Here is a 27,241-nt window from a genome sequence, read left to right as displayed (position 1 = left end):
CGTATCTTATTCTTGTAGTTAACAAAAAATTGAAAAAGTGGATTCCTTGTTTAGTTCTTCAGTAACCTTAATACATTTTATATATGGATTAAATAATATATACACAGTGAAAAACATGACAATTATATAAGATTTTAAAAATAAATATAGGCTTAACATAATATTTAATAGTCTTAAGAAATTTATGTTATTTAATAGTCTTCATAAATTTTAAATAATTGCAGGTAATGGTTCTTTTAAAATCTTATTTATATTTAGTAGATATCCTCATAAGTTTTATCAACATTAAATTTATGTTGATGCAAAATTTTGGAATGTACTTATTTTGAATTTATTTAGGTCAAAATATTTTGTAGTTTTACCTACACTTACTAATAGTATGGGTAGATAAATATATATATATATATATATTAAATAAATTATTAAATAATTTTTTAAAAATAAATAAATAATCACTATATTAATAAAATTATATATTATTTTAGAGATTATAAAAATTATTAATATCTATTAGTTTATATTATTAATAAAATAGTTTTTAAATTGATATTTCATTAATTATTTAGATTTTAATCTGTTAGATAAAATATTGATAGTTAATTATATATTAATATAAAAATTATTTATTAATAATAAAAACTAGTTTAAATATCAATAATTTTTTAATTTCTAAAATATTATTTAATTTAATTAATATAGTAATTAATTATTTTTAATTTTAAAATTAATTTTTATTTAATAAATCTTTTGTAGTGATATTATTTCTTTAATAACAGTTAAAACAATTTTTATATACATTATAGAATAACATTTTATATTTCTAATATATAATTAACGTTACTATCATTATTATAAAATTATATACTAATATATATATATATATATATTATTATATCAACGCAACATTGTAACACTTAAATAATTTAACAAAAGTGTCCGAGTTTTGTTGTTCATATATGAGTCGGACACTCCTCTTAAATGGCATGTCGGTGTTCGATACTCGTATCAAACACTGATATTCGTATGACATTTGTAGGACACGTATCCGTGAAGTGTCTAATTCAAAAAATATTTGTTAAATTTCTGATCACAATTTTAAAAAGGAAACATACATTAATTTTCTAAAAATTCAAATTTTATTGTATAAATTGTTATTATGATTATAAAATTAAGAAACAAATCTTTGTAAATCAGTTATAAAAAACATCTTTTTGCTCCAAAATATAATCTTTATTGTCAATTTATATAATTCATAATTATATAATATATAGATCTGTGTCCTCATGTCCTACAATTTAGAAATCTTACATATCTTCATGGCCATATCCTTATCGTAATAATGTTTGTTATAGGACATAAACAACCATCCAAACAAAGATGAAAATAGATAGTGCGAATAAAAAGTAAAAGACATATTAAGTATTTTTTTTAATATATCTTATACTTTTGGCAAACGATTCTCTCCTGAATATTTGAGGAACATGTGTTTTATATATTTGGTATATGTTGTACCACTTTTATTTTTATTTTATTTTTTTATGATATTTTGAAATTAAACGAATAATGAATAGTTGTATAGTGCCACGTCTCTTACAAGTTTTAGCCCATGAGATTAGGAATCATACAAATTCGAATCAATTTGTTTTTGTCGAAAATTGGAATGAAGTTAAACGACGTTAGTAAATCCAAGTGGCACTCGTTGGGCTCATAGAACGTTATATCACGTGAGATCACATGGGCCAATGAGTACACGTGTTACGCAAATGCAGAAGTTCTCGTGGGCTGGGGCTCATTTTCCAAAGTGAATTCACGATACGCAAAATGGGTCCAAATGCATTGTTACATTTTCTAGCAACCCTACTTTTTTTCCCCTGGTAAAGGATAAGAAAGAAAGTACAGAATTCATGAATGTATATAAATTACATAAATAAAATATTAATTACTAATAATCAATAATTCATCCTATATCATAATTGAAAAAACAGATATAATATTGTAATATAATTGTGTTTTATGTTATTTTATTTTAAAAAATTCTATTTCATTGTGTTACCTTGTATACAATTATTGTTTTAATTATTTTTATAAATCCATCCATGTTCATTAACTACAAAAATATGCATATGGGAGAATGGTAATTATGGAAAGACAAACTGTTGTTATTTTCACGTTTTAATGACAGTTACTAATTAAATAGTCATTGTTTTGACATTTTAACCATGATTATTAACAAGTTGTTTTAAGGAATATTAATAATAATAATTGCATAAATTCATCTTTGTTTTTTCAGCCTGTTTTTTTTTTAAGAAAATTTGATGATAGTTTTTCTATATTATAGTTAATAAGTTCACCATTATTAAAATATTATTTAATAATGACAGTCTAAACCTTCGTTAAAATACAAAACTTCCATAATAACTTTAATAATGACAACTTCATAACTATTTAAAAGTTTTTTTATAACCATTATTAAAAGTTGTTGCTATCATTATGATTTTTCTTTTTGATGTAAAGTGCATTTCACAAATCAATTTATTTAATAAAATTAATAAAAAAAATATTTATTTAATTAAATTTTAAAAAAATATATACATGATTAATTTTTTTTAATATATATTCAAATAAAAAGTAATAATAATAAAATAAAATTTTCAACTAGTTACGACCTGCCTGAACCATCCCATTTATGATGATCAATGAGGATTTATCTTATAGTATTCAGTTTACATCAAAAGGTGTAGTTTTATTTTGTAATTATAAAAATGGATAAAGAAAACTTATTATAAAATAGATTAAATTATATATGAGTGATATGACTTTAATAAAATAAAATAAATTGAAATCTTCAATTATTTTTATTTAATATTAAAGTCGTTACACCTGGACCAATTTTAATTATTTTTATTTTACATTTAAGAAGTTGTATATAAATTTCAATGTAATTTTTTAATCAAAATAATCCTTCAAATTTCATTAATCCTAAAATCGTGTTTATTGATTACCACTTCTTCCTACAAATTCTTATACTGAGAGAAGACTTATCCAAATTTATAATTTATTCATTTTTATAATTACAAATAAAAATTACACTTTGATACAAAAACCGGTAGATTCACTGTTACAAAAGCGACCCTTTCTCTCAACTCAATTGTCTTCATTTCACACAAAACCATCTTCAATTGAAAACCATTGGAGAACATGGGAAATCACACCCACCATGCCATTACTGCTTTCCTGTCTCTGGAATTTATGTAAAATGTAAAAAAACAAATACAACAACCACACCAGGAATCTCCCAATTTACACTGTTACAAGTTTCTGCACTTTTCTATACTTTTGTGTTTAAGGTGATAGCTTTAGCTCTTTAATGATTACTTTGTTGATTATACATGTAAAACCAACAAAGTTTTTTATTTGTTCACATATATCCTCTATATAGGATGATAATTTATAAATTTTGAAAGTTCTCAGATTTATATTTACTTTATTTTGTTTTTCCTAATATAGTGGTCTCACTCTCCTTTTTTTCCAATTTAATATTTTTGTTTTTTTTTAAGAAATTTTTACTTGATTTCTCTCTTAAAGTGCCCAATTTTCATTATTAAAATATACATACAAAAATTTTAAGACAATGTTTTTTGGATCCATCAAGGCAATGCTAAGAAACATATTCACCTCATTAATCAATATATTTTTGTTTTCAAGGTAAACAGTTGAGAAACATCAAGTCCGCTGCAGCAGAATTGGGGGAGAATTTTTTTTATTTCATTTCACTAAGTACTGTTATTGGTACCTTGTATCAAGAAGAAAAAAAACTGTGTAATTAATTTGTTCATACAGAGATAGCTATGATTTGTTTTAGGTTGACAAATTTATCCTTAAACTTGTAGTTGGCATTCTATATCGTCATATATTATAGAGAATAACAAGAAATTATCCCTTAATATCTGTGGTTAAACATTTTTGGAAAAACAATTAAGAAACACAGAGAACATAAACAATCAAACTCTTGTGATTTGTTGACAATTCTATCTTGTTTTCCGCATTCACATGATTGAAAAAAGTGGATGAAGACTTCTAAATTCAGCTACTTCCTGTGAATCTAATTCAGACCCTTTTCAAATCTCTGTAATAATCATTAACTTATTGTTTTAATTAACCCGTTCAATTTATTCCTTGTTTAATTTAATTACAATCTCGAAAGTAAAGCTTAAGCAATTTAAACCAATTAAATTTGATTGTATTCCTTATTGTGATGATTAAATTTAAAGATGCCTTTTCGGTTGAATACTTCTATTTGGAAATAAAAAAAATAAAAAACACATTGAATTCTTTTACTCAAAGGATCACAAAATTGGTATCAGTAATGAATAGTGTTTTTACTTTTACATTCATAGGTAATAAATGGACAAATATACAATTCGGCGCAGGAGTGAACGTGCAACCGGACACGTGTCGTAATATAGTGCTCACCTGGGTCAGCCTTTCATCGCATCCAACGGCTGATATTCGATTAAAAAAGTACATTCGTTTTGCAGCACGAGATATATAAAGGGGGTCCGTTTGCACTTTTAGAAGTCAGGGGGTTGATCGCTCTTTCAACACTTATCCTTTTCAATTTATCAAAACTATGGGAGTTTCTCTCATCCGAACCGGTTCGCTGCCGGTCCAGAATCCGGTTTTCCACGGTTCACCTCGACGTGCTCTCTCGCGTCAAGCCTCTTTCGCCGGCGAGAAGAACCACGCGAAATTTTCCACGATTTCAATGCACTATTCCCAATCCAACGCCCGCAGGGACGCACCGCAAAACGGGATCAACAGAGCCTCGTCGGAACGTATTCCTGAGAATCCCGACGTTTGCCGGGATCTGAACCGCACCGGATCGTGCCCGCCGATCATACCTCACGAAGAACAATTCCTCTCCGACGCCAATATACGCAAGCCGAGCTACTTCGGGATCATACCGTTGGATCTACAATCCGGAAGTGGCGGCGGCGGTGACCATCACGGCGACGAGACCCTCACCGGCGGAAACGGCGGTGATAGGATGAAAATGGACGCGTACTACGTGGAGATGTTGAAGTCGAACCCGACGGACGCGCTTCTTCTGAGAAACTACGGCAAATTCCTCCACGAGGTGCGTGAAACGCTCCACAAACAAAGCACGATCATTGATTCATTGAATAAAAAAAGAGTCAACGATTTTAATTTGAACGGATGATGCAGGTGGAGAAAGACACTACAAGAGCAGAGGAATATTACGCAAGAGCAATTCTAGCGAACCCTAGAGATGGCGAATTGCTATCGCTCTACGGATCGCTAATATGGGAAACGCAGAGAGACGAAGCGAGAGCCAAATCTTACTTTGACCAAGCCATTCACGCCGATCCTAATGATTGGTATAATCATAATCTCACATTTTCCCGCATAGCCAAACAGAGAATAACGAAAATAACAGCAGTAATTATTATTATTTTAAATTATTAATTATTTTATTTTATGTTCAGCACTGTGCTGGGATCGTACGCGCACTTCATGTGGGAAGCGGAGGAGGAAGAGGAAGAGGAAGTTAACGGAGGAATGACGGAGAAAACGGCGAATGAGATGATCGCTGCTAATAATTAAGAGTGCCACCTGTTTGTTAGTATATATATTCCTAACCGGCGTTGAATGTGAAGGTTACGTTACAAGAAAGCAATAAATGGTGTGGTTTGTTTGATTTGTCGAACCGTAAGCTACAAAAAGAGACCATACACCGGAAAATGAGAGACTGAACTGAAAGTGATACCTATCTCTGTCTTTTTCGTTCCTTCTACTCGCTCTAACATGTAACTTGTAACTTGTTTGTACATGTAACTATGTGCGGTGTTTTCTTAACATTTTTCGTCTTAGTACGCAGTTTTAAAATTTTGTTCATGAGCAGCTAATTTTCCTTATCAAATCTTGGTTGCTGATTAATTAATTGCATCCATTGTTGATACCAGGTTGCTCTGGATTTCATAACCCTAAATTGTATCTAGCTTCTCAACCCAAACACCTTTTGTTTTCATAGTTTAGTAGCTGCATCTATCCTTCCATGTTAAAATTTGTTGCCCGAACTCTGTCTGATATTGGCCACGAATCTAGTGATTCTCTTTTTGTGATGGGTTTGAAACAAGTGTATTTTTAGTTAGTAACTAAGAATAAGTTTTTGGCTAATCACTTTCATGGATGTGTCTTTCTCCAGCCATTTTGTCTCTGAATTGAGTTCTTCAAATCATTTATACCAAAATGCTTGAGATTATTCTTGCTCAGAAGAAACCTGTGAATATTTCATGGACAAATTGGAGACGTATCTCTCTCATCACATGTGACCTGACGTATGTCTCGATCGGTGAACTGTGTGGATAAACACATGGTTCCTGGGTTATGAAAAGCTCTGAGATCTGTTCACCAACCCTACAGTCGATGGAAATCATGGATTTTGCTGTTAAAAGATAGTCGGTTTCTGCCTGTAACTAATATTTTTGTTCTGGTACCAGTTGTTCATACGACAAAGATTCAAGACGAATTTTGTTACAAGTTGTGATAGAATAATCCACATCCTCTGTTTTTGTAAATGGCTCCATGCCTATTGTTTTGACATATTTAATAAGTAATTGCAACTTAAAAGTCATTTTTTAGGTCTACATGAATTATACGGGGAGATTTATACCCACAAAGTCTGCCCACAGAAAGTAAGTACAAATTCTAATAGAATTTTGAAAGATAAAGAAGAAATTACTCATGTTGTTGATTTTTCATGAATTCATTAAACTAGAGATGGAATAACACAAAAAATAACTATATTTAAAGATAACTACATAAGAAAACAAAACAAGTTAAAAAAAAAGATGATAAGTACTATAAAGAAAATAAAAATCTAACGAAGATCTAATACTCCGTTTCAAGGTGGGAACATGGGATAGAAAAATGAGAGATTCTTATATCTTGATTTGAATGATATGACCATCAATTTTGATGTCTTGTTTTTTTCATGAAAGGAAAATCTTTTGGCAAGTTGAATGACATGAGCACTTTCTGATAAAGCCAAACTTAAATGATGAAACACAAATCATCATAATAATACTTTATCCATTGTAATCCACAAGTAAGGGAGGCTAAAATTAAACACTTATTTTTATTTTTTTTTATAACTTTTGGAGAGGGTAGATTACTTATGGAATTTCCATAAATTAAAGAACTATCAAAGAATGCATACTTTATAACAAGAGATTGTCTGCTAACTTGACATATAGCTCACTTTTGAAAAACTTGAAGTGAATTTTATGATCATTATGAATAAACAGAACAATCTCATTTTTAATGCTCCTCTCAATATATATTAGAATTTCTAAGATTGTCTACAAGTGAGGTGTCCTTGGTTTAAAAACAAATTGGCTATTTTGTTAAACAACAAAACCTATGTTTCCCAAAAGAAGTAGGAACAATAACGAGGTATCCATCAAAATTCAACTTTACAAAAGGATTAACATGAGAATTGGCTAGTTTACAACATTCATATTAAAAAATTATTTCCAAGCAATACTTTCTTTCATTTAGAATAAGACCAACTTTGATTTTTACAACTTCAAACCCTAAGAAATACTTTAAATAACTAAGATCCTCAATGTGAAACTTATTATGAAGTTCTTATTTAACTTTGTTAATTTCATTGAGATCAAGGTTATCAAACCCTAGGGTTAACCCTTAAATTGGCGAGTCGACTCAGAGTAAACTCAGAGTTGACTCGGTCAGTCTCGGTCAAATTCGCGAGTTCAAGGTTGAGTAAACGAGTTGTGAAAAAAAGGTTCAAAACGGTGTGTTCCATTATGATTAGGTTAGATTTTAGGGTTTCTTTACCTAGTTACACTCTTCACGCTCACGGTGCTTTCCTCACTGTCATCGTGCTAGCATTTCCGTTGCACTGCACCATTTGTCACGCTGCATTGCTCATCGCACCGCATCGCATTGTGTCGTTGTAGCACCTCACAGCTCAGCTGCTGGTGTAGATTTTTAGGGTTATGACATATTGGAATTGAAATTAGGCTTAGGGATTTTGAAATTAGGTTTAGGGTTTTTTCAATTGGGTTTGGGTTTTTAAAATTGGGTTGGGGTTTAGGGCATATTGGATTTCTTTTGGTTTTTTGATAGATTGTATTTTTTTTTTTTTGGACAAACTGTATTTTTTGGGCAGATGTCTGGAAGTGGTTCAAATTCAGCATTTTCACTATCACCTAGAAGTAAGAATATTGTGGGAAATAGAACAGATGTCTGTAAGTGGTTCAAATTCAGCATTTCCACTACTACCTTAGAGGATTAGATGAATGAGACTTTTAAACTTGATAACATTTATGTTGTTTTAGTTATTTTGTTGGTCTATGAACATATTTATTTCAATATTATGGAATTGGTATCATGAATTATTTTTTTTGTTAAATTTTTATGTGAAGTAGACTCTTACGAGTCTACAAGTCGGGTTTACTGGCCTCCCACAAGTCTGAGTAGACTCTCGAGTCTGATAACCTTGATTGATACTATTTATAGGAAGCACAACATTATCAACTTAAACTAATAATGGTGCAAAAGACAGTTGGTTTATCTTAACATATGAGGAACGATTTTAGAGCTTTGAATGTATCTAAGAGAAAGAATCGCTAAATTAAGCTTCTTATTACATAGTCTACTATCTTACTTTATGTCTTATCGAGATTTCTAATGTTTGCATATACGAGTTGGGTTAGAGATGGTTATACTAGAATGTGGTCTCATGTAAACTTCTTCATTAAGCTTATGTAATTGATGAATGAATCATTTTTTTAGACAAAAATAGACAAGATAACTATCAAAGTAGATGATTTTGGTGCATGAGAAAAGTCTAAAAAAATTACCCTCCATTGGTTTGTTTATTTAAAAGACTTGAGCTTAGTATGAATAATAACAAAAAGATAGAAAGAAATATGATTGTCATAACACTTGGGATTAAGAAATAAGAAAAGAGATGTGGAGGGATATATATGGTTTGTAACACTACTATCAAGGATAAAAAAGGAGGATTGGAAGCAATACCCAATGATTAACCATGGAATTCTGAACATATTTGATAGAGTATGAAGGAGTTTTAGACTTCTAAATAAGTGCTAAAATAGTTTTACATTTTACATTGATACTTTGAAAAACTTAACTGATATTGGCTTGGGTTGTCCACCAAGTTGGCATTGGTGAGGGGTGTCTAAGTCTATTTCAAATAGATTAGTAGAATACTTGAAATTAGAAGAATTTCCCTTGCCCTTTGTCTTATATCGAACACAAAATTCATGTTGAAGAATTTCACTATAAAAGTCACGAGTTTCATAAAGATTATCTACGATCGAACTTGTGCATATATACCATAAAATTCACGTAAGAATCTAATGATTCCCATCCTTTTCTTTAACTTTAAAACAAAGCCAAAAGAAAAACTGTTAAACATGTACATTGCAAAATATATCTATACATTTCCAATTTTTTTCATTAGATCTTAAGACAAGTATGATACTAAAAAAAATGCTTGAATCTTAGCGACAATTTTAAATTTGATCTTAAAGATGTGCAATGTGAAACTTATCAAAATGAGAAAAATGATATTTGAAGATCTTTTCATATTTTAAAAGTTGTATCCATACACATGACTAAATGCTTTTTTTGGAAGACTCACAAGAGAGCAATAATATTATCATTTGATTGTATCTCTTTCCAAGCTTCATGCAAGGGATCTAATTATGAAGGATAAGTTATTATTGGGGTTCGAGAGCAATACTTATGTCGTGTTTCCATTGACGTAAATTACTTAGTTAAGAGAGGAAAATACGATTAAGTGTTAAATTTTCCCAAGAACGAAGAAAATATGGATTTGTAGGATTAAAAATATGACTAGAGACCTTGATCATGATTATTTGCGACCATAGTTAATAAAAGATAAAACCTAAAAAATTGAAATTGAAAAAGTGAAAAGAAAATAATAAAATAAATAATTATAAAGACTAACAAAAGATTAAGATTGTGAATTCATCATATATTCATTAAACAATAATACAAAGAAAGGAACATAATTATATAAAAAAATAAAGCAGAGGAACCAACAAATAATAGATTAGGCTTTAAAGCTACTTGGCTAATACTGAACCACGATAATAAAATCCTATGATATTGATGCACATCTGATAAATGTCATAATTCAGTAATATTTCATACAAAAAGATAAGCGCTTATGGACTTTAATTGATAAAATAATTATAATTCAACCTTCGATTTAATAATTTTAATCTTTTTACATATTTTTGGATTATAAGATGAATATGAACGATTTATTCTCAATTTTGTGTTATTTTCAGGAATTTACGAGAAACACATTAGATCTTCTTTTCTTGCTATCTCTCTACTAGTCAACACGAGTGACTAATTATTTTATTTGGAATTGAGAGTAATCTCTTCAAACTACTCTAAATACATCATAAGAGTTTTTTTTTCTTCAACAATTTAATTACAATCATATCAATGATATAAAGTCACTTACCAACATTCATGTCCCTCAATTATTCGTCTTCTTTTCCAACAATTTGATTACAATCATATTTACTTAACACTTACATAATTCATTAAACACCATTATTTATATAGACATCTCACAAAAAATTATTATCATTTTCACCTTAATCCTGACTAGTGTTATGTAATGAAGTGTTCGTCTTGTTTGAGAGAAACTTATTTGACATTTAAGTATCTTATCTTTAAAAAAAGAATATAATTAATTATTATACCTTATTTAAATTAAAATTAAGTTAATCTATTTCAAATAACCACATGTTTAAAACAATATTTGAAACACATGTTCTTTTGAAAAAAAAGTTTGTAATTGAAAATCTTAATAGAATCAATGTTGTAAGTTGATTCTGATATTTTTTAAAATGCACTAATTAAAACTACTGTATGTAAAACTTCAAATAGTGTGGCTGCTGGGATTCGAGCCCAGGTCTCCACGGCCACAACGTGGAATTCTTACCACTAAACTACAGCCACTATATGTCTAAATTGTTAACTTGAAATTAACTGGTTTTAGTTACTTTTTTAATTGTGAGGTTTTTATGAATTTTGTTGGGAAATTTGGTTTTAGAGCTTTCAAGTCTCTAATTTAGTCAATATCTAATTTGAAATATCTTTAATTTAAGTTAATTATTTTTAAATAATTAAAAATAACACTTAATTGCAATATAAATTATTTATCATGAATATACAATAGAATTAATATGTTTAAAAAATCTATTATAAATTATCATATTACTAAACGTATAATCATAAAAATAATTGTTTTTACCCAACAAATTAAAATATTACTTAATTAATATTATTAATCGTTGAGACATTGTTAGTGGTTAGAAAAATAGGAATTATAATATTTATGTTTTCAAGTTTTTCTTTTATGTGCAAAATATATCTGAATACATATCAAATGCCTTTACCTTCCCTTCATTCGACCACCTTAAACCTATTTTAGGGTTTCTTCCAAAGCTCTCTTTTTTCTGGAAGTACTTCTTCACAGATTTCCGATTCATTCTTTCCAATCCAATTTACCAATGGGCAAGAAGAAACCCAAGGACCCGCAACAAGCCGACACTGTTTCATCCCCTTCCAGCATTTTCGACAAGCTATTCGGCAACGCGCCGGAACAGGGCACCGCAACCGCCGCTCTATTTTCTGACGACAACCCCTTTCGGAGAAAACCTGCTTCACTTTCCGACACAGTCAACAACGCTCAAATCCCTTACAATGGCGACGCCGAGAATCGCGATGCCGGCGACGAGAAGAAGCGGAAGAGGAACAGAGAGATAAGCCCAGCCCTTGATCCAGTTCCTGTAACCGAAGCTTTGAAGAAATCGGAGAAGAGGAAACGCGGCACCGATGAAGGAAAAGAAAGAGACCTTGATTTGGGTGCAGAAGCAATTGGGAAAAGGAAGAGGAAACGGGATGAAGTTGAAAGAGAGTGGGAGGAGAAGAGATATGGGCCGGTGGAGAAAGTTGAAAAGGAAGGGATTGAGAATAAAACTGTTGGGAACAAGAGGAAGACGTTGGATGATCCAGCTGATACGATGGTTTCAAAGGAGGGTTTTGATGACGAGGATAAGCTTCTGAGGACTGTCTTTGTTGGGAATTTGCCTCTCAAGGTGAAAAAGAAGATTCTGTTGAAGGAGTTTAAGAAGTTTGGTGAGGTAGAGTCTGTGAGGATTCGTTCTGTTCCAATACAAGATGTAGGTTTTCCTCTTCTCCTGTGAGTTTGTTTTGTACTGTTGAGGTTTTCATTGTTTTTTATTGGGATGATAATTTAATGTTTGTTTGTTCTTTTTTCTTGGTTAACCAGACCAAGAAACCTAGAAAGGGAGCTATCCTCGCGAAGAAAATAAATGATGCTGCTGATAGGTAATGGTTCTGAATTGAATGACTGATGAGGATATTGTTAATCGTTTGTAGTGAATGCGGTTACTTTTTATATTTCATTTGTTTTGAAATGATTCCATTGATTTTGGAGAAAGGTTAAACCTGTTTGTTTTGGGCTTCGAGAAATCATTATGTTTGTTTTTATTTACTTATTCATTCTAAGGATAACTATAAAAGCTCCCTTCATATATTTTATTTTGCAAATAGGTATAGTTTTTTCCCGGTGGACTCGAGTGACTTGTAGTGTGTCTGATAAGACTACAAGCCTGCTCTGTGTAAAGGATACCTTTTTATGCGTTTCTAATAGACACATTGTATTTTTTTTTTTGCAGTGTACATGCATACATTGTTTTCAAAACCGAGCAATCGGCACAGGCTTCTTTGTCACACAACATGTCACTGGTATGTCCTTGGTTCTCAAAGCTGATGTGGATTGGATCAAATATGCTGTTTTACCTTGTGTTTCTTTTCATTGGAATAATTAACTTTTTTAAAAATTATTGTGTATTCATCTGGCTGTAGGTTGAAGGAAACCACATTCGTGTTGATAGGGCTTGTCCACCCCGCAAGAAACATAAAGGGGAAAGTGTTCCTCTTTATGACAACAAGAGAACTGTTTTTGTGGGCAACCTCCCATTTGATGTGAAGGTGTGTTTCTAAGATAATTTTATATTTGAAGGTCACAGAATTGTGTGGTTGTTGTCTAATGGTTCTATCATGTGATCCTTTTCTACAGGATGAAGAGCTTTATCAGTTATTTTGTGGTATATCCAACCTGGAATCAAGTGTAGAAGCTGTCAGAGTTGTTCGAGATCCTCATCTTAATGTTGGAAAGGGTATTGCTTATGTGCTATTTAAATCAAAGGTATGATCAGGGGCCTGAATAGTGCATTTTCATATTATTTCTTATTATAGGCTCTTTTCATATTTAGTTCAAATATTTTATAGTTGATGGATGTTCTCGTGTCCCTTGCTTTTGTGAAATCACTGTTTTTTGGGGTTGACAAGGCCATAAAGACCTAATTTCTTCATTTGTACGATTCCTTTTAAAGGTTCTTGTTATCTATTTCTTAAGGAGATACTTTTTGTGCTATAGATTGCCTTGTTTTGATTGTTTGTTTACTTACTTTGGTGTGTTATGGGTTGGCGCTTCATATTTTATATCATGTCTTTTTGTAACTAGGTACATATATGTCATTTTCAAAAGGTACCTTGTTTCAATGAATTTAGTATTAGTTAGACTTAGAGACTTTGATATTGTGGAGTAGCAATGCGTTATGCCTCAGACCATTGTTTATCTACTGTTGCTGTGTTTTGAGGTAGCAGGAAAAGTAGTGGCCCATTGTTCTTTTGATCTTGGAAAATTGTGGCCCCTGATGCTGCTACTGCTACCACTCTTCTTTCACAGGGCAAAATCCCATATTTATTATCTTGTTTTAATGCAACATTTAAGAAGCCATTTTATGGTATTTTTGCCATTTCGTGATGTTTTATATCAGAAAAACTTGTGTTTCCGATTTGTGAAACCGAACACCTTTCTTGTACTGAGCCAGCTTTGGCAGTGTTTCTGGCCACTCTGGATGTGTCTTTGACCAAACCTCTTTTTATGTGACATTCCACAATTTTCTTTGTCTGTTCGTGTGCCAAGCTATGCAGAGAGGTCTCTGTCCCCTCCCGCATATCTGTTTTCTCCTTTTCTTTGTTTGCTGAGTGGCAGGATCGTCTCTATTCTTTTCCTCCTTTTATGTTCCTTGGCTTCTGTTGTTAATGCGTCTATTGTATAAATAACTGCATTCCATGAAGAGACCTTATTTTTTACTAAATAAATTTTAATTTTTTTCAAGTCATTTTCTTATTTTTAAACATTTATCTTACATATGATCACCACTTAAATAGTATATATATATATATATATATTTTTTTTTTAATTTTATTATTATTATTATTAATTTTTTCTATCTGCATTTTATATTCTTCAAAGTAGAAGTCATCTTGCATTTGGTTATCCTGTTAGCTGTCTGTTGTGTACCACATTTAAAGTCCATATGATTTACTCTCTGTTTACCTGTGTCTGATTACGTTTTAGTCACCACTCCACATTCTTGTAAAGCTCACTACGTTGTGACAACGCAGATATGACTAGACCTTACAGTTTAGATTTATGAATGATATAAACCCAGTATATTATTGTACATATTGTACGCTGACTTTAGTGCTTTCTCCCTTGTGTTCTTGCTTAGCCAGTCTTATTGCAAGATCAAGTGCCATTATTCCACACCTCTACACCCTGCTTTTGTTACCCGTGAAGAGCTAGGCACTGATCCCCCTCTCCCTCTTCAGGCTTGCAAACGAAGTGTGGCATAATATGCGACAGTTGATTATGGCTAATCCATAATCTACACTCATTCTGCACGTAAAGTCAATGCAATGTTAATCCAAAAAACCCATTCTCATGTGGTTTTTGTCTTAGCTTATGTGTAAATTAATATAATATGGGACAAAGGGCATTATGGTCAGTGCCTAGTTAAACCAACTACATCTCTTTTTTTCTTTTTTCAAATCATCTAGATACACTTACGAACTTTCAGCTCAAATCTTCTTCCTTTTCAGTTTCTTTTCTTTAATCTAAACAATGTCACTTTGCATTTTTTTTCTTCTTTCCTTTCACATTTCCTCATTTTCTATCACGAAACGTGTAAAATTTGTTTGTGCAATTAGGAGAAAATAAATAAATTAGAGAAGCTTTCCATAATCCCAATGCAGATTCAACTTGGGGTGATGCGTGATGACCCTCAGTTGGCTTGCATAGCAGTAGTCTGGCCAAAACTGGAGTACGACCCTCTGGCCAGAACTGCTGATCTTCTGAGTGCGGTTTAGTGTATGAGTACAGAATGAAAATTTTAGGGTTTCTTCTGTTGATTACTACGTGTAAATGAACTGTTACTTCATTTGGTTTATACTGCTAATTCTTCAAGTTTACTAAATGGTGTTTGATTTGTTGTAAATTTAGACATGTTAGGTTGTTATTAGAGGTGTAGTGTTTTTGCATTCAAAATAAAAGTGGCATAAGGAATGTTCAAACCTTTTTCATGTCTTATACCATATGTCAATAAATTATTATTATTATTATTAAAGTTGTCTTGTAAATGCAGGAAGCTGCTAAATTTGTTGTTAAGAAAAGGAAGTTGAGACTTCGAGACCGAGAGTTGAGACTTTCTCATGCCAAAGCAGATGCTATCCCATCTAAAAGGCCAAACCCATCATCAACACAAGCTTCTACCCCATATAAACGGCCAAACCCATCATCAACGCAAGTTCCTACCCCTTCTAAAAGGCCAAACCCATCTTCAACACAAGCTCCTGGTACTCCTGCAAAGAAATTTTCTGTGGCTTCACGGTCTCCTTCGAGCAGTATTAACAGGTCAAACAGAAAAACCAATGCATCTTATCAGGGTCTACGTGCAACCAAATCAGATGTGCACAAGAAAACCCACGGTGGAGAAAACCCAAAAGAACGCCAGACAAAGAGGCCTTCAGTGGCTGCCAGAAAGGCTAAAGCAAAAATGCACATGGAGAGTGGAGCACCTAAACAAGCAGGGATAAAACGCAAGTTTGATAGTCGTACTCCAGACAGTTCCCTGCGTATTAAGAAAGTAAAAAAGAACAGGTAGCTTGTTCTAATTGTTGGGAGAGGAAGTGTGCACATGGAGAAAGTTTTGTACCGACCCTAGCATGGATTCAAGGCAATGGGGGATTTCTCCTACATTTCTCAGTGGACTTGGCACATTTGGTGGCGAATGGTGAAGACGAATTAAGAAATCAGTGGACAGGAATTTAACGTTGTCTGGTCACTTTATTATTTGAAATTTGATGTGTAATTTTAGTTTATAGTGTTCTTTTATTGGTAAGTTGTAACTTTCACTTTGAGGCCTGTTTAATGGCTTTTTTGCATGTCCTACCTTTAGGAGCATTTTTCGATTCTTTTTCATAAGTTTTTTTTTATAATTATACTGTTGTATACTTTATCATGACAACATTCTGCAGAATTTATTTGTCATCTTATTAGTCGAATGGGTTGGTGGGCAATGAAACAGGCAGCATCTTCATCGTCTAAATGTATGTAATCTTATCAACGGGATACTTTTTTTTCTTTGGTTTAAACATTAAAGGATTGATCGAGTTCAAAATTGATTTTGGTACTAAATTAACATTATAGTTAATAATATAGACTTAGAAAAATGACCTAAATTTTCAAGATTTACAAATAATAGAACTTACAAGAATTTATAACATTTAAGTCAATTATTTTATATTAGATTTAAATTTATAATATATAGAAAAGGAAGAGTCATGCAATCAATTAATATATTATTATTAGTAACCATACTTTATTATTTTTATCGTTATAAATAAAACTTTGATTTATGATGTATTAAAATTTTTATTTTATAATATAAATTAGAATTAAATACTATAGCACGAATTAGTTTTTATCTATAATTCAAATTTTAAATATCCTAAATACTTATAGTAAAAAAACTATTCTTATCAATGGTAAGTTTGGACTAGGAACAAAAAATAATTTTAATTTAATAAAAACATATTTAATTTTATAAATTAATATATACAAAATAAATTTATATTTATAATAAAAATAAAATATAAAAAATTTATTGAAAAATAAAATTATATATAATTATTTATTTATATTAAACAATAAATATATCATTTAGTTAAATTGTACATTTAAAATATCTAATTATTTTAATTTAAAATATTTTTATCTTAATTATTTTAATTAATTTTTTAACATTCATCATAGCGTAAAAATATATTTAAACCTTCATTTTATCAACTTTTATCTACGTTGCCGATCCAAAGAATAATAAACAGAATTGAGGTATTGCCCAATGTTTTTCCCTATCTCTTACCTAAAAGGAGAAGGCCGTTTCTTTCCTGCGTACGTTTTTAAGGCTCAATTCCCTGTCTAGCACCCTTTTGTTTTTATTTCCCTATCTAGCATCCTTTTGTTTTTATTTTCCTATCTAGCACTCTTTTATTTTTTATTTCCCTATCTAGCACCATTTTAAAAATAAATAAATAAATAATAAATTATTATTTTTTTAATAATTTTAATTTTGAATGCATTAAAAAATAAATATTTTTAATGTTTAAAATAATTAGAAATATAATTAATGAATAAATAAATGAGTTTTTACAAAATAAAAATAAAAAAGTAATAAATTAAAAATATTTAGTTTAAAATTATTTTTTTTTACAAATGTTACACTTATTTTATTGTTGTTGTTTTTATTTTCTAGACTTATTTATTTTTGCATTTTTTTCTTCTCATTTTTAAGCATTAAGTGTAACATTTGTATTAGTTTTTTTTAGAATTTTGCATTTAGGTAAACACTTCAATATTATTTATGTGTCCACTATTAATTAATACTAATTGACTTTGGTTTTTTTATAAATATGTCCTGTATTTTTTAGTTGAAATTAACATGATTACATCATCAATAATAATAAAAATAAATAGTAATTTATGTTTATAGATTCAACTTTTATGTTGTTGTAAAGTTTAATTTTTTATTTTCTTCATTTAAAAAAAATAATTTTAAACTAAACATTTTTAATTTATTACTTTTTTTATTTTTATTTCGTAAAAACTCATTTATTTATTCATTAATTATATTTCTAATTATTTTAAACATTAAAAATATTTATTTTTTAATGCATTAAGTGTAGCATTAAGTGTAGCATTTGCATTAGTTTTTTTTTAGACTTTTGCATTTAGGGTAGACACTTCAATATTATTTATGTGTTCACTATTAATTAATACTAATTGACTTTGGTTTTTTTTATAATTATGTCCTGTATTTTTTACTTGAAATTAACATGATTATATCATCAATAATAATAAAAATAAATACTAATTTATGTTTATAGATTCAAATTTTATGTTGTTGTATAGTTTAATTTTTTATTTTCTTCATTTAAAAAAAAAATTAAACTAAACATTTTTAATTTATTACTTTTTTATTTTTATTTTGTAAAAACTCATTTATTTATTCATTAATTATATTTCTAATTATTTTAAACATTAAAAATATTTATTTTTTAATGCATTCAAAATTAAAATTATTAAAAAAATAATAATTTATTATTTATTTATTTATTTTTAAAATGGTGCTAGATAGGGAAATAAAAAATAAAAGAGTGCTAGATAGGGAAATAAAAACAAAAGGGTGCTAGATAGGGAAATAAAAACAAAAGGGTGCTAGATAGGGAAATAAATATGTAAATGGTACTAGATAGGGAATTGAGCCTACGTTTTTATGTCATTTTTATAAATTTTGTATTTTAATTTTTTTTAAAAAGTTAAAATGTATAAAGGTTATAATGTGGTGTAGTTTATATTATGAATTATATAATTTATAAGTCTTTTTAAATTAGGGATTAACTTCCAGATTATATGATACATAAACATTTTTTATATGTGAAATTTTAAAGATTAATTTATTTTTTTACTAAAAAAAGAAAAGATAAAAAGATACTTTCACAACATTTTATATAGAGTAGCGCTAGAATGTATGTATGAGCAGGAAGAAGCATCTAAAGGAGAAAGATGAATAAGTATGAAAGGAATAGTATATTATAGAGTATTGCATGAATTCATATTTTCGAATCGAAAAATGATGGTTGAACAACCGCATATGCGTTGCTTCAGCATAAAATCGCTGACGTGGCAAAGATAATAATATTTTATTTTTGTTGTGGGACTTAGTAAAAATTTATGAGAAAAGAATATTTGGGTGCCCTTGTTCACATTGTGAAATTAGGTTAGAAATTGGGGCTACACCTCTTTCAGTTTCTTCTTGAGTTCGTTGTCGTTTCTCCTATTCTCTTCCACATCCTCTTCCACCTTCTCCTCAAGCTTTCTCTTCCAACGTTGGTGGTGGTCGTGGTGGGTGCACCTCTTTTAATGGTGGTTAGTCGTGGTAATGGGTGCGACTGTTTTGACGGTGGTTGGTCATGGTGGTGGTGCGGCTATTTTGACGGTGGTTGGTCGTGGTGGTGGGTGTGGATGCTTTGACGATGGTTGGGTGGTAGTATTGGTGACCAAAGGTAATACACTTTGTCTGTGTTTAATATTTGCTTATTTTTTCGAGTATGATGATTTTTTGTGGAATATACTGTTCAACCGTATATATTTTGGTGCACTTAGTTTCTGTAAATATGCATGGTTTTTTAGAATTTTTTTTCTCCAAAAAGGCATTTTTTGAAGCTATGATATTGTGAAGAAAAATGATGTTGGTATGAGTTGTCCAAATATCGAGACTCTATTGTGAATTCAGTCACCATTGAGTATATAAACTAAGAGAGAGAGGTCACTACATACTGATATTGTATATAGTTAATCCTTGTTTGAGTATCTATTACATATACATGTCTTGGTGTATAAATAATGCAGAGTCTTGCTTTGGATAGGTAATCATGTGAGTTATTATTGCATATATGTGCCTTAATGTATACATAATGCAGAATGATTCTTTGGAATTTGTTAATCATGTGAGTGATTATTGCATATATGTGCTTTGGTATGTAAATAATGCAAAGTCTTTCTTTAGAATGTTAGGTTGATGAGGAACCAAAATTTTTAAGGCAATGTTTAATCTTGATGGTTGAAATTGTATGTTCCTAATTTATTCATAGCTATTACTTTAGAAATGAAAATGATTATGTGAAGTTATTTCTGTATATTTTAATCTGAGAAGAACCAACTTCCATTATAGTAAGCACATAAACAAGTTTAGTAGTTGAAAGTTATGGTAAGAAAACCTTATTTTTGTTCTTTGTGCAGATTAAATATATCAAAACATATTATAATCAAACACAATGGTAACGAAGAGTTTACTATTAATGGGAAATAATCAAGAGACAAAAACTGTCTAATTCATGTTTTCCTCAACAAACTGTTTTGTGGTAAATCGTGCCACTATACTATGTAACCTTTGATCCATGAACCACATTACAAAATGATTTCATTAGTAGTAAAATGCCAAATAATTCTGAAATTTTAATAAGATACTGTGATTGTCTATGCAAAATGAAGATTATATTAAGTTAAATTATTGAACTTAGATGTGAAAAATGGTAAAATAAACTAATAAAGTTTTCTGGTTGGTTGGGGTGGGGCATGAGGTGAGGAGAAAGTGGGTTAAATGAGGTCTTTAGAGACCATGAGTGTAGAGCAGTGTGAAGTGAGCACAAAAATTCACTGAACTTAGAGGGTGATGGTATGTGGTGACCCTAGTACGAATATATGTGACCCACATTACACTTCCTGCACAGACCCAGGGAAGTTTTTTCTATAAATGTGAAGTCAATGTTCGTCTTGGTTGGGAATAGGCATTAGGTGGGGAGAAAGTAGGATAAATGAGTTCTTTAGAGGCCATTAGAGTATGATAGTGTGAAGTATCCACAAAAGTCACTCAACTTAGGGAGTGACAACATGTGGTGACCCTATAGGGAATATGTGATGACCCACATTACACTTCCTGCACAGACCCAGAGAATTTTTTTTGGAAATGGGAAGTAAGTGTTTGTGCTGGTTGGAGTGGGGCATGAGGTGGGGAGAAAGTGGATTAAATGAGTTATTTAGAAGTCATGAGAGTAGGAAAGTGTGAAGTAACCACACAATTCACTCAACTTAGACAGTGAGAGCATGTGGTGACCCTAGTAGGAATTTGTGGTGACCCACAATACAGTTCCTGCATAGACCCAGTAAGCTTTTTCTGAAAATTTGAAACTGAGTGTTGGGGTGGTCATGAGGTGGGGAGAAACTGAATTTAATCAGTTGTTCTTGCACACACGCATTTATATAATACGTTCTCTCTTAATTGGTTTATTTTGTTTTTGGATGAATTGGTTGATATATTTTGTTTTGGACAGTTTTGAAATGGCTTCTTTTGGTTCGACGGGAAAGAATGACGAGGAAAAGTTTGATCATGAAGGAAGGAAAATGAAGGTTTCATTTATTATATTACTAGGTTGCTAATTGATAGTTAATTTTGAAATTGTAAAATTATAGTTTTCGTTAATAACACTACATCTTTTGCTGTGTAAAGGACCGTGTTATTCAAGAAATGAATAGAACTTCGGAAAAGAAAGAGTGGGACAAGAAGGATTAATGTTCGTTTGTAAAAGATTTTTTATTCCATTTGAATCACTATCACATTGCAATTTTGTAAGTTTGTATTATATAATTTTGTATAATGTTTTTTGGGCATAATTTTTCATGTTTTTCATGGAATTGCATGTCTTGGATCCCCTTGGTCATAGAAGAAGATAACACAACAAAATTGTTAAAGCCATGGTAAAGAGTAGAAGATGATGTTTAGTAAAGAATGAACCCATGAATTTGGTTTTTCGTTTGTGATGTTCTTATATTGTATGGTGCAGGCTGTGCAAATTGACCATCTGTACAAAATTCTTCAGAAGTTCGGTGGAATGAATAGTCCCCCCAAAAAAGTAGTCAAACAAAAACTTCCTATACAACCAAATGAGTTAGTATTGATATGAAAACTTTTCTTATTTTTATGCATATGAATATGTAATTTATTTTTATGTGCTTTCATTTATGTAGTTATGAATGTGGAGTTTTGGTTTTGAAATATATTAAGGTGTGGAATGGTATGGTTGACTATGAGGGGAAGACGATGCCTGAATACAACACCATACGTATTTGTTCCCTTCACTATTAGACTAAAAGTTCTAAGTTTTATTGTTCACTGAAAATTGATTTTCACAGTTTTTCAGGATGAACTACAAGCATTCCGTCAGGAAATGGTTTGCAATTGGGTCCTAGGTGCACATAATGCACAACGAGAAAGTGTGTTGACGGACTTCAACTTTCGTGGAAGTTCAGAATGATGGTGGTTCAGAGTCCACAGGATCTGAAGTTTCATGTCGTGCAATTGTCTACTTATTCATTATATGTCTTAGTGGATTTGAACAATTTGTTACATGTTCTTTGTAATCAAATGTGTGTGCACTTGTTGAATGAATTTTTGTAAATGATGTATGAAGTGCGTATTAAAATACCTAGTAAAGGTCCTGGGACCATTCATAAATCTAGAAACATAATGACTTACACAAACTTCCTTTGAGTTGAACAATGTTCCAATTTTTTAATGCGAGAATTGAAGACCAATATTGTTCTACCATATGATGCAACAAAGCTTCTAATTACACTTAATATTACTTTCTGTGATTTCTGATTATGATGACAAGCTTTTCCGAAAATGCTTTTATTGGTATTGAAACCCAAAGGGTCCATTAGCAGGTGCCACATACATTGGAAGGTAAATTTAATGGTCGTCTCTGGTGAAGGATGACTTCGTTCTTAGTTCCTTGGACTCAGTAAAAGAAAGTTATAAATATTTAAATTTCCCCATTTTGCTGCACTAAAATTAGTGTAAAGTGAAGAATATTAAGTTAAAGTACAAAATTTGGTAACTTATTTACCAAGTCTTCCGTATTCTTATTCCCAAATAAATATTTGAGTAATGATTTTTAGTGTAAGCTAAACAACACCCTTTCACCGCTGGATCATTTTGGCTCAATCAAATATTTTTAGTGCAAGCTAAACTGCATCCTTTCACCACTAGATCATTTTGGCTTAATCCAATATTTTTAGTGCAAGATAAACTGCACCCCTTAATCACTGGAGCATTTTGACTCAATCCAATTTTTTTAGTGCAAGCTAAACCGCACCCTTCAGCACTGGAGCATTTTCGCTCAATCCAATATTTTTAGTGCAAGTTAAACTGCATCCCTTCAGCACTAAAGCATTTTGGCTTAATCCAATATTTTTAGTGCAAGCTTTGCACCCCTTCAACATTGGAGCATTTTCGCTCAATCCAATATTTTTAGTTCAAGTTAAATTGCTCAATCCAAAATTTTTAGTGCAAGCTAAATTGCACCCTTTCAGCATTGGAGCATTTTCGCTCAATCTAATTTTTTTAGTGCAAGCTAAACTGCACCCCTTTAGCACTTGAGCATTTTGGTTTAATCCAATATTTTTAGTGCAAGCTAAACTACATCCCTTCATCACTGGAGCATTTTTGCTCAATCCAATATTTTTAGTGCAAGTTAATCTGCACCCCTTCAACAATGAAGCATTTTCGCTCAATCCAATTTTTTTAGTGCAAGCTAAACTGCAACCCTTTACCACTGGAGCATTTTGGCTAAATCCATTTTTTTAGAGCAAGCTAAACTGCACCCCTTGACCAATGGATCATTTTGGTTGAATCCAATATTTTTAGTGCAAGTTAAATTGTACCCCTTCACCACTTGATGAATTTTGTTCAAGGCATTAATTTTAGTATAACCAAAAAGGCACCCTTGCACCACTGAACATGTTTGGCTCGAACGATATTATTAAGTGCAAGCAAGAAAACATCAGTGCTTAAATACAAGTAATTTTGGCTTTTGGGTGGAACGAAATTAGGTGTGTCAAGTAAAAATGCATCACAGCTAAGAGCACTCACATAATTCTTGGATTTAAAAAAATCTTCCGCATTCTTATTCCCAAAATAAATATTTGAGTAACAATTTTTAAAAGAAGAGAAAACATAACGTTTTGTAAAAAATATATATTTTGGGGATAACCATGTACATTTTTATCTTACAAAATATATTCAATACGGTCACAAAAATTTCATACAAACATATACAACCCATCCATTGCATTAAGTGGGTGACTGAACATCTACCACCATTGTTCAATAATACATAACAAAATTGTACACATGTCATTTATAACTCCATCCTGATTACATTCTCGCATTCGTCAACATTTACTCAAAGTGTTGTTTTTTACTTGCAAAGGAATAAGAAAGATGACTTAAAAACATCTTGATGTATAACAAATTTAGTGAATACAGATATTGAAATAAGTTATAGTAGAAATAAAAGAATGACCAGAGGTGCACTTCAATGGTGTGAACTATTCAAATTACTATCTAATGATGTCAAGAACGAAACAAACCCAATAGAAGGACTGCTTGAGACCTAAGAATGGATACAATACCATTAGTTATTATTACATATTATTCAGAGTTATACATAATTTGAAACAGTTAAGTTCTTCAACAACATATATATTTTATACGTACTCCCTCAACTATTTTACGTATCCCATTGAATGTATTTAGGTTAACTTCAGTTAAACCCATAACCCTCGAACACATAACTTTTGAATTGGGTAGCTCGTTTATGGCATATAACAAGTACAAGTAACTTCAATTTAAAAAATCTCGTGCATAGTTATATGGATAAGAACTGTTTTAAGAGATGGAAATTAAATCGAATGTCAAATATGTTATGCATTTTACTAATAGTCACTAGGGTCACCACAACAAGTGACCTTCTAAGTTGAGTGAATTTTGTGCCCACTTCACACTGGTCTACACTCATGGCCTCTAAAGACCTCAATTAAACCAATTTCTCCCCACCTCATTCCCCACTGCAACCAACATGAACACTCACTTTCTATTTTCATAAAAAGTTTCCCTGGGTATGTGAAGGAAGTGTAATGTGGGTCACCACATATTCCCTCTAGGGTCACCACATAGTGCCACTCTCTAACTTGAGTGGATTTTGTGGTTTCTTCACATTGTCCTACTCTCATAGCCTCTACCGAACTCATTTAACCCACATTCTCCCCACCTCATGCCCCTTCCCAACCAAGAGGAGCACTCACATGACATTTCCAACAAAAGTTTCCCTAAGTCTGTGCAGGAAGTGTAATGTGGGTCACCATATATTCCTACTAGTACCACATACTGTCACCCTCTAAGTTTGTGAATTTTGTGCTCACTTCACAGTGGTCTATCTCTCATGGCCTCTAAAGAACTCATTTAACCCACTTTCTACCCAACTCATGCCCCTCCCCAACCAAGACGAACATTAACTTCATATTTCTAAAAAAAAATTCCTTGGGAAAGTGCAGGAAGTGTAATGTGGGTCACCACATATTCCTACTAGGGTCACCACATACTGTCACCCTCTAAGTTCAGTCAGTTTTTGTGCTCACTTCACATTGCTCTACACTCATGGCCTCTAAAGACCTCATGTAACCCACTTTCTCCCCACCTCATGCCCCTCCCCAACAAAGACGAACACTCACTTGACATTTCCAGAAAACGTTTCCCTGGGTCTATGTAGGAAGTGTAATGTGGGTCACCACATATTCCTACGAGGGTCACCACATATTGTCACCCTCTAAGTTCAATGAATTTTTTCTACACTCATGGTCTCTAAAGAACTCATTTAACCCACTTTCACCCCTCCCTCCTGATCCTTCCCAACCAACACGAACACTCACTTGACATTTCCATAAAAACTTTCCCTGGGTCTGTGCAGGAAGTGTAATGTAGGTCACGACATATTCGTACTAGGGTCACCACATATTTGTACTGCGGTCACCACATACTATCACCCTCTAAGTTCAGTGAATTTTTGTGTTCACTTCACACTGCTCTACAGTCATGGCCTCTAAAGACCTCATTTAACCCACTTTCTCCCCACCTCATACCCCACCCTAACTAACTGGAAAACTTTATTAGTCTGTTTTACCATTTTTACATCTAAATCCAATAATTTAACTTAATATAATCTTCATTCTGCATAGACAATCACGGTATCTTATTAAAATTTCAGAACTATTAGGCATTTTTCTATTAATGGAATGCTTTTGTAATATGGTTCATGGATCACGGGTTACATAGTATAGTGACACAATTTACCACAAAACAGTTTGATGAGGAAAACATGAATTGGGTAGTTTTTGTCTCTTGATTATTTTCCATTAATAGCAAACTCTTGGCTACCATTGTGTTTGATTAGAATATATTCTGATATATTTAATCTGCAAAGAGAATAAAAATAAGATTTTCTTACCATAACTTTCAACTACTGAACTTGTTTATGTGTGTACTATAATGGAAGTGGGTTCTTCTCAGATTAAAATATGTAGAGATAACTTCACATAATTATTTTCAATTCTAAAGTAATGGCTGTGAATAAATTAAGAATATACAATTTCAACCATCGAGATTAAACAATTGACATAAAAAAATTGGTTCCTCATCAACCTAACATTCTAAAGAAAGACTTTGTATTGTTTACTTACCAAAACACATATATGCAATATCACTCACAGGATTATCTATCCAAAGCAAGACTCTGCATTATTTATACACCAAGACACATATATGTAATAGATACTCATACAATGATTAACTATATACAATATCAGTATATAGTGACCTCTCTCTCTTTGTTTATATACTCAACAATTATTGAATTGACAATAGAGTCTCCATATTTGGACAAGTCATACCAACATCATTTTTCTTCACAATATCATATCTTCAAAAAAAGACCTTTATTGGAGAAAAAAAAAATCTGAAAAGCCATGCACATTTACAGAAATTAAGTACACTAAAATATATACGGTTTAACAATATGTTCCACAAAAAATGATCATACTCCAGAAAAATAAGCAAATACTAAACACAAACAAAATGTATTATCTTTGGTCACCAATACCATCACCCAACCACCGTCAAAACAGCTGCACCCACCACTACGACCAACCACCGTCAAAACAGCCGCACCACCACCACGACCAACCATCGTCAAATCAACTGCACCCACCACCACGACCAACCACCGTCAA

The 27,241-nt window shown here is 31.4% G+C and overlaps 2 protein-coding genes and 1 non-coding gene across 3 annotated transcripts; 2 read left to right on the top strand and 1 right to left on the bottom strand.

Moving 5' to 3' along the window:
• Nucleotides 1-4,579: 4,579 nt before the first annotated feature.
• On the top strand, nt 4,580-5,877 carry LOC137811253 (uncharacterized). The gene is made up of 3 exons (XM_068612924.1): nt 4,580-5,137; nt 5,227-5,399; nt 5,508-5,877. Exons 1-3 carry the CDS (start codon nt 4,631-4,633, stop codon nt 5,623-5,625), a joined length of 798 nt encoding a protein of 265 aa, XP_068469025.1. The 5' UTR covers nt 4,580-4,630; the 3' UTR covers nt 5,626-5,877.
• A 5,127-nt stretch (nt 5,878-11,004) lies between these two features.
• TRNAH-GUG (transfer RNA histidin (anticodon GUG)) lies at nt 11,005-11,076 on the bottom strand. Its single transcript has one exon. It is a non-coding gene; the product is annotated as a tRNA-His (tRNA).
• A 374-nt stretch (nt 11,077-11,450) lies between these two features.
• Nucleotides 11,451-16,604, top strand: LOC137811251 (nucleolar protein 12). Its single transcript, XM_068612922.1, has 6 exons — nt 11,451-12,302; nt 12,413-12,471; nt 12,822-12,891; nt 13,012-13,137; nt 13,226-13,354; nt 15,642-16,604. Exons 1-6 carry the CDS (start codon nt 11,631-11,633, stop codon nt 16,158-16,160), a joined length of 1,575 nt encoding a protein of 524 aa, XP_068469023.1. The 5' UTR covers nt 11,451-11,630; the 3' UTR covers nt 16,161-16,604.
• The last annotated feature ends 10,637 nt before the right edge of the window (nt 16,605-27,241 follow it).

Source organism: Phaseolus vulgaris, chromosome 2 (genome assembly GCF_000499845.2).
Source record: "Phaseolus vulgaris cultivar G19833 chromosome 2, P. vulgaris v2.0, whole genome shotgun sequence".
NCBI classification, from domain to species: domain Eukaryota; kingdom Viridiplantae; phylum Streptophyta; class Magnoliopsida; order Fabales; family Fabaceae; genus Phaseolus; species Phaseolus vulgaris.
This window is presented reverse-complemented; position numbering and strand designations above follow the sequence as displayed.